This window comes from Mobula hypostoma, chromosome 5, assembly GCF_963921235.1.
Source record: "Mobula hypostoma chromosome 5, sMobHyp1.1, whole genome shotgun sequence".
Taxonomy (NCBI): Eukaryota; Metazoa; Chordata; class Chondrichthyes; order Myliobatiformes; family Myliobatidae; genus Mobula; species Mobula hypostoma.
In genome coordinates this window covers 102,304,312-102,313,715 of record NC_086101.1, presented here as the reverse complement: position 1 = coordinate 102,313,715, position 9,404 = coordinate 102,304,312, and the positions used below count along the sequence as shown (strand labels likewise).

General features: G+C 42.0%; 1 protein-coding gene across 1 annotated transcript in view; it reads left to right on the top strand.

Annotated features, from left to right (window-relative positions):
* The first annotated feature begins 372 nt into the window (after positions 1-372).
* LOC134346871 (contactin-associated protein-like 5) overlaps positions 373-9,404 on the top strand; it is a 1,673,098-nt gene continuing 1,664,066 nt past the window's right edge. Inside the window, exon 1 of the mRNA XM_063048676.1 lies at positions 373-488. Within this exon, the coding sequence (XP_062904746.1) occupies positions 401-488 (88 nt within the window). The 5' untranslated portion in view covers positions 373-400. The remainder of the gene's footprint in view (positions 489-9,404) is intronic.

The following is a 9,404-nucleotide window of genomic DNA, read 5'->3' as shown; positions in this document are numbered from 1 at the left end:
TCCTCAAAACTGGTGTTGGGATAGCAGATTGGCTGACTCTCATACAGTCTCCTATAATATACAAGGAACAGATACAGCCTGCCCCGTGGTACCAGCCCACTAGTTAGCGGGTCGCCCCTTTCGTACCGACTTCGGAGCAGCTCACTCTTCTGAGTGAAAGTGGGACGTTCGACTTTTCCTCAATATTCCGATTTCCTGTACTAAATAGTTGGCGCAGGGAAACGTGTTGTCTGCAAGGCAGCGTGAGTGAAGGAACAGCTGGCTTTAATAGAGGGAGGAGGAAGGCAGAGAGAATCAGAGCCACACAAGGCAGAATGTGCTCTAGCATGGTCAAGAGCGGAGCGACGGAGCAGCCGTACTGAGCCAGCTACTCTTTCAGACATTTCATTTCGGGGGGGAAATGGAATCATACAGTAGCGGCAGCCACTTCCTCGCCTTTTCCCTCTCCGTCGTCAGTCTGTGGGGCTTCTGGTCAACTGCTCACTCCCGTAAGTACGCGATTTCAGGATATTTTTCAAAATATAGGAAGGAGAGCAGTGTGAAAGTGAATTCCAACAAATCGATAGAAGGGATGCGCCTCTTGCTTTCCAACAAAAAAATCTTAGGAGGAGCAGGCAAAATTCCTACAATTATCCTAGTCGCAATGCAGAATGGTGGTTGAGGTTTTTTTTTAAATATAGAAAACAATAGTAATGCTAATTAAGGAGATGCATTATTGTACCTATTAGATACCCAGTCCTAGCATCTTAACGTGTAATTGGCGTCTGGTGTGTATATAATGTATTTTGCCATTTAGTTTGCTATAATGTGTGTATGATGATGCTACAAGAATAATTACAGATTCCGTAAGTTTTTATTGAGCAAATCGTATAACTGTTCAAATTGTCTCCCGAGTTAATATGTACAAGTGACTAATTCTCAAGACACTGTCTCTGGTAATGAAACTCCAGATCTTGCATCAGAAACAGGACGAGAGGTTGAAGTAGTTGTAGCAGTTAATACTCCATCTCGGAGTTGCTTCGGGGGACTCGGAAGGTAGTTAGCAGCCAATGTAAAGAATGCAAACAGCTAACCAGCCACTTTGAGCTAGATCTTACAGACACTAGCCAGATGACTTTAAATATAGGTAGTTTTGTGTTAATGTTTAAATCGTCCTTTCAAATGCATCACCTTCTTCTAACCTAGTTACTTTAATCCATATCACGACTGTATATTGAGCAATCAGACTGGGATTATTTTTAGCTTGACTTCAATAATCTTCAACAATTGTCATTGAATAACCAGGACACTGAAAGTCGAGTTTAAAAAAAAACTTGCTTCCAAAATTTGAAGTTAACCTTAGTAGATATGTGTGATATATATATCTTAGTAGATATATATTCACATATGTGTGAATATCTGGTGGGTCGGGAGGGGAATTGAAATGTGTCAGGAAAAAAAGAATGCAAACTATCATCCTTTTTATCTGTAAAGGGGAAAATACTGTTCAAAATCTCTCCATTATTAATAGGCAGCTACAATAAAACAAAAAAACTAAGCAGCAATAATAAGACTTGATAGGCAAATGGTTACTGAAATACAGTATTCTGTACCACAGTCTGTGGTGTTGCCCAGTGTTTTTCAATGTTGTTTGGCAAAAGATAGTGTGGATGTGAACCAGACATGTTAAAACACATGCAGCTACTACCGCATTCCCCTTCTCCCCTTCACCTACAGGATGAAGTGGACTGATATTACCTGTGGCTTTTAAGCTTAGACCTTAATTATATCAACTAGTTTGCTTCTGGCACTTAGTACTTGCACAGGCAGCTAACACCTTCAAGTTTATTTTCTTTCATGCCTGATCCAGGTGCCTTAACACTGTTCTCCATGGCTTCATTCTTGCTCCCTGCAAAGGCATTGTTACCCTTCTCAAACATGCACTTTTACCACATTTTGGGGCATTTTGTGCTTCAGCTTGTTGCATCCTGATGCAATATTGCACTTGTCAAATTCACTGTGTCTCTAACAACAGCCCAAATGTCACGGTCATACCATTGTATCACCAGATCAATACCTGTGACTCCTCCAGCTTAATATGTACTAAACTGATGTCATCCTCTCCAGCTTTGTCAATATGTCCTTGCCTCTAAGCTTCATTCCATTAGCCAAAAGTAGGCAGTTCAGGCTGGTTTAACAGGAGATGACAGATGCATCTTGTGTGACGGTAGGCTTGGCTTCCTCACCCAGATTCTGTTCTTAACACAATCTTGAGATTGGCAGCTGTTTAGTTGGTAAAGAAGTCATCAAAAATGTGGTGAATGGAATAATAGCTCAGTGATGGTCTTATTAGTCATAGTCATACTTTATTGATCCGGAGGGAAATAGGTGCACCATAAATAAATAGTAATAAAACAATAAATAATTAAGTAGTAATATGTAAATTATGCCAGGAAATAAGTCCAGGACCAGCCCATTGGCTCAGGGTGTCTGACCCTCCAAGGGAGGACTTCCTATGACGCTCAGTGTTGCATCTCGGTGGAATGAGTCTCTGGCTGAATGTACTCCTGTGCCCAACCAGTCCATTATGTAGTGGATGGGAGACATTGACCAAGATAGCATGCAACTTAGACAGCATCCTCTTTTCAGGCACCACCGTCAGAGAGTCCAGTTCCATCCCCACAACATCACTGGCCTTACGAATGAGTTTGTTGATTCTGTTAGTGTCTGCTACCCTCAGCCTGCTGCCCCAGCACACAACGGGAAATATGATCGCACTGGCCACCACAGACTTGTAGAACATCCTCAGCATCGTCTGACAGATGTTAAAGGACCTCAGTCTCCTCAGGAAATAGAGATGGCTCTGACCCTTCTTGTGGACAGCCTCAGTGTTCTTTGACCAGTCCAGTTTATTGTCAATTCGTATCCCCAGGTATTTGTAAACCTCCACCATGTCCACACTGACCCCCTGGATGGAAATAGGGGTCACCGGTACATTAGCTCTCCTCAGGTCTACCACCAGCTCCTTAGTCTTTTTCACATTAAGCTGCAGATAATTCTGCTCACACCACGTGACAAAGTTTCCTACCGTAGCCCTGTACTCGGCCTCATCTCCCTTACTGATGCATCCAACAATGGTAGAGTCATCAGAAAACTTCTGAAGATGACAAGACTCTGTGCAGTAGTTGAGGTCTGAGGTGTAAATGGTGAAGAGAAAGTGAGACAAGACAGTCCCCTATGGAGCCCCAGTGCTGCTGATCACTCTGTCGGACACACAGTGTTGCAAGCACACGTACTGTGGTCTGCCAGTCAGGTAATCAAGAATCCATGACACCAGGAAAGCATCCAACTGCATCGCTGTCAGCTTCTCCCTCAGCAGAGCAGGGCGGATGGTGTTGAACACACTGGAGAATTCAAAAAACATGACCCTCACAGTGCTCACTGGCTTGTCCAAGTGGGTGTAGACATGGTTCAGCAGGTAGACGATGGCATCCTCAATGCCTAGTTGGGGCTGGTAGGCGAACTGGAGGGGATCTAAGTGTGGCCTGACCATAGGCCGGAGCAGCTCAAGAACAAGTCTCTCCAGGGTCTTCATGATGTGGGAGGTCAATGCCACCATCACCATCTATTAAATATTAGAGCAGGCAAATGGTAGACGATTTGCACCAAACCTAGTTCGTGAGCCCGGACCCCAAATTTGGGCCACCGGTACCATCTCGGGGCAATAATTCTTATAGTGATTTTTGGCAAGGTATACATGCCTAGTGCGAGAAAATATGTGATAGCATTGCAGTGGTGGTAGCTTTCTGTGAGGGGGACTGGGAGTTGCACCTCCATGCTATAAAGATCCATGATCCCATGGTGCTTTGCCTATGATAAGATGAATTATGCCAGGTACCTGTCTCCTTACTTTGCTCAGATGTTGAACCTCCCAGAGAAGAATCCTTTTGTGCATGAGGCCTTCAAGGCAGGCCAATTCTCAGTGCAGCTGTCAAGTAACAACCCCTTTGGGCAGATCCCCAGATCCCTGTGGACCAGGCTATTGAAGCCACAGTGAACAGACACACAGAATCCTGGAGGCACATCACGGTTCAGCCTGAATGCTGGAGCTATCAAGCATTACTACATAACAGTTGAGCACTGCAGTGTATTCCTGGGACAGTTAAGGGAGATGGTGTTATATTTTTAATTGTGGGTCCTTTTAGGCTTCCAATTTATCTATAGTTTCTCTGACTCAACCTGCCAAAGTTAGAATTCAGATCAGGTGTGGATTATGTTGCATGCTCTTATCAAACCCCTTTCCATTATCATCACACCATCTAATTCCATTCCTGTCCTCACCCATTTTCATTCACTTCCCCAGCTGCCATTTAGAAAAGAATTCTGATTTGAGTAATCCCATCTCGGGTTCTTTCTGCAATATACGAGTGTTCTCACATCCATTCCTCTGAACAGCCCTAGAATGTGAAAGCAAGGGTGTAATACTGATGCCTTTATAAGGCATTAGTCAGATTTCACTTGGAGAATTGGGAGCTGTTTTGGGCCCCTATCAAAGAAAGAATGTGCTAGATTTAGAGAGGGTCCAAAGGAGGTTTACGAGAATGAACGGATCTTGTCCAAGGAGCATTAGGTGGCATTGGGCCTGTACTTGCTAGAGTTTAGAAGAATGAGGAGGGATCTTACTGAAACCTTTTGAATATTAAAAGGCCTAGACAGAGTGGATCTGGAGAGGATGTTTCCTATAGTGGGGAGGGAGCAGAATCTAGAACTAGAGTGCATTGGCATTGTCTCTTCTGGCAATTCTCCCCCACCACCTTGCTATTTACCTCAGGAATTGGGCCTCAATCCCCTTGTTTAAATTCCAATCATTTCCAGGTTCCACTAACTACACACACCTGCTTTCCATCAGAAAATGCAGGATAAAGACCCTGTGATCGCAACAAGGAGCTACCAGTTCATTGGTTGACTCTGGTGTGAGTGATCTTGTTTCATGGTTCTTAAGACTATCAGTTCTAAGTCTGGCATTGCTCCTGGATTCTTTCCGAACCCAAGACTTCGGGTAAAGACTCTCTTAGAAACTGCTTCCATGCTCGCTACGGCAATAACGCTTCCCGACTCTGCCCCCGTGCCCGTGTTCTGCACTTCAGTCTGTCCACTGCCACGCTTGTGTAACAGGTATAGCCTTAGAATAGAATGAAATCCCTTTAGAACAGGGATGAGGAGGAATTTCTTTAGCCAGAGAGTGGTAAATCTATGGAACTCATTGCCACAGATGGCTGCAGAGAGTAAATCATTGGGTATATTTGAAGTGGAGGTCAATATTTTCTTGATTCGTAAGGATGTCAAATGTTATGGGCTCAAGGCAGGAGAATAAGGTTGAGAGGGAGAATACATCAGCCATTATGGAATGGCAGAGCAGACTTGATGGGCTGAGTGGCCTAAGTCTGCTCCTATATCTTGTGGTCTCTTTCATGCCTTCCACTACCAGAGGCAACATAATCTATCCTTTGCAACTCTTCCTCACTGCTTCCATAATCCTTATTTCTGTAATCAATGTTCTCCCCTTCAGCCATCCTTTTATTTTCAGTTTTTTTCCCCCTCTCACTGGGCTACTACTCTCAGCATTGATTTCCACCTGCTTGTAAACTGCCAAAATATACCTTGTAACATCCAAAGCATTACATCAGTGTCAAGATGAAATATTCCGGGTACACACTAATGTGAAAAATGAATACTGACATAATTGAAGCAGGAATAAGCTATTTGACCCCTTATGCCTACTTAACTGTTTTAGAACATCGAATATAGAACATACTAGCACAGTACAGGCTTTTCAGCCCGCCATTTTGCACAGATCTTTTAACCTACTCCAAGATCAATCTAACCTACTCCAAGATCAATCTAACCCTTCCCTTCCACATAGCCCTCCATTTTTTTCATCATCCATGTGCAGAGTCTCTAACATACTTGCCTCTACCATTACTCCAGCAATGTGTTCAATGGTCCCATGAATCTTTGTACAACATATACCTCTGACATCCCCCTATAGTTTCCTCCAATCATCTTATGCTCCCTGGTTTTATAAGACCATTGCTGGTCTTTTACTCCCTTAAACCCATTTTTAATTATTTCTTTACCATAAAAAGGGGTGTCAATCTCAGTCTCGGATGCATTGCATGACTGAACCTCCGAAGCACTCTTAAGGTGGTGAAGTCACATCTGGGTGCAAATGAATATTTTGATTTCTCTCCATTTCTGTCTTGAGTACTCAATCCCTGATTTTGTGAGAGCAATCCCTGTATCAAAAGGCCCAGCTACAAGAAACATCAACTCTGCATTTATGTTCTCCAGCCCTGTAAGAATTTAGTATGTTTTGAAGATTAACATGTATGCTGGATGGGAGACATGGCATATTTCCAATCTATAAATTACATGATATGTCTTCCACATAAGCAACTTGTTGCTGCTGTAAACAAGAAGTAGTGAATTGGCCAGGATACCTCGGGTATAGTCAATGTAAATTGGTACTGAGGTACAGTGAAAATGTTTTACACATTTTGTCTCTACAGATCAACTCATTACACAGTACATTGTAAAGCTTGCACAATAAAAGGTAAAACAATAACAAAGCAGAATAAAATAAAACAGTACAGAGAAAGTACAGTGCAGGGAGACAGTAAGCTGCAAGGCCACACTGGGGTAAATCGAGTTTCAGAATCCATCTGGTAATACTAGCAAAACATTCAAAGTCTTGTAACAGAAGTTGACATTTAATCCTAGCTGATGTTCAATGATTCAGCACTGAATATTATTGAATCATAGGGCCATTCAGTCCATTGTTTCTATGCTTGTCAGCAAGGCTTTAAAAATAATTCCATTTTCCAACAGAGTTCATAGCCTGTCAGGTTATGTTGTGTCAATGCTCAACCAGGTACTTTATAAATGTGATGATTCTACCTCCACCACCCTTTAATGCAGGCTAGATTCAGGATATACCCTCAGAGGCCACTTTATTAGGTACACCTGTACACCTTGTTAATGTAAATATCTAATCAGCCAATCCCATGGCAATAATGCAATAAATAAAATCATGCTGACATACTCAAAATGTTTAGTTGATATTCAGACCAGAGATTATAATGGGGAAGAAATGTAATCTAAGTGACTTTGACAGTGATTGTTGGTGCCAGTTTCTCAGAAACTGCTAATCTCGTGGGATTTGCACACAGGTCTCGAGTTCACAGAGAGAAACAAAAACAAAACATCCAGTGAGTGGCAGTTCTGTGTGCAAAAATACCTTGTTAATGAGAGAGGTCAGAGTAGAATGGCCAGAATGGTTTAAGCTGACAGGAAGGCAACAGTAACTCAAATAACCATGTGTTATAACTGTGGTGTGCACAAGAGCATCCCTGAATACATAACATTGAAGTGGATGAGCTACAGCAGCAGAAAACCACAAAGATACACTCAGTGGTGTTTTATGAGGTATGGGACATACCTAAAGAGGCCACTGCGTGCAAGCTGAAGTAGGGAATAGGTAACACAAGAGGTTGGAGTTAGAAGTGTGCAGTATTGGTGTGTGATGAAAGCAGTATTAAGTCGAGGATATTATGAGTAAAGGAGGCCGAGCCAGTGAAGATATTTCTACATGAGAAGAACTTAAAATTTGACTTATTGGGAATATAAAGCCAAAGAGTTCATGTACATGTAAATACTTGTGTGGCACAGCATTGTGGGCTGAAGGACCTGTTTTGTGCTGTAGTTTTTTCTATGCTTCCGTGAGTTGGAGACATGATTGGACAGGCTGGTGCAGTGTGGAATAAGGATGAAAGAGTTTTGACCAAGCTGAAATATTTTTCATTGTAACCTATTTTATTCAAAGCATACATTTTCTGCTGAATAATTTGTGCAATTACATAATGGTGTGATTTTTGATTGTGATTTGTGTTATGAAATCAAAACTATTTTAAAAGTTATTTTTCAGCTGATATTTTCTACAGCATTTTATAAGATGATTTAGCAAAGAAGGTAATGTACAATTGAAAAGAGGATCATCAAAATACATTTTTTAAAAATGAGAGAAAGTGAATGAATCAGCAATGACAAACAATGTGACAATGCACATTGAAACTATACTTGGCAATATTAACTGGTGTGAGAAAGTAGGCATTGGTTTAATTTCTCATCAGAAAGAAGGCAGCTCTAATAGTACAGCAATCGATCAGTCCTGCACTGAGGAGACAGTGTAGATTGTTAAACTCAAGTCAGTAGAGTGGTTGAATCCTAAAGCTTTCTATATTTGAAAAGAGTGTTACAAGCTGTTCAAGTTAGCACTCTAACTAAACATATGAGGAAGAAACAAACAGATACATAATATAGTCATAGAGTGCAGAAACAGGCCCTTCAGCTGAACTGGTCTATGCTGACCTAGTCCCATCTACCTGCACCCAGACCCCAGCCCTCAGTCAAATTCTCCTCAGCCTTCTCAGTTGCAAGGAAAACAAGCCTGTCCTGTCCTGTCTCTCCTCTATACTAAAACATGCCATGCCAATCAACATTAAGCCACAGAGGCAGAAGAGTAGACCGCTGTAGCTGGACTAATTTTCTATGTAATTGTATCATAACTTTCCTGTACTTGGATTCCATGGTTCTGTTAATGAAGACAAGTATCCAGTATACATTTATGACTATCTTATCTACCTGCTGCTGTATTCAGGGATCCTTAGACATTTACAGCAAGATACCTCTGTTCCTCAGTTGATCTACTGTACAAAATGCGAGTTGAAATAGACTAACTTGCTCATCTCGCATTACTTTTCTCCACATTCTTTCAGTACTGTGGAAAGTGGATTGAGGGAGATGGGTGGAGGACTGTCGGAGAACCTAAGTGAAGGTGGGGTTAAGTACTGAGGGTTGGGGAAATTGTGGGTATGACACAGGGTCAGTGAGTCCAGGAGAGAGAGATGGTCTGAGAAAGGTTAGTAAGGTAGAAGATCCTAATTTGGGTATTTAATCAAGGTGTTGGTTAAGAAGGTTCATACTCACATCAGTCAAAATGAAGACTTTTGGAAGGCTGGTCATGTCAGTTGTCAAATCCATAACTCAACTGGACAACATGCTACAGTGCCTTAGCTCCCCTGGTACATATGATAGGACTTTCTTTGTTGACTTCAGTTCAGCCTTCAATATCATCATCTCTTAGAGAGAAACTCTACATACTTAATGTAACAGGTCCTATCTGCAGGTGGATCACAATCTTCCACAGTATGAGTTTCCTACCCTGGCAGCATTCTATCCCAAAAAGCAGACACCAACCCAGAGATCAACCACTGCTTGTGTAGCGTTAGTGGAATCTGTGAAAGATTAAACAGGAGTGTTTGAACGTCACAACCTACAGATCAAAGCAAGACTTTTGGACTATAGAT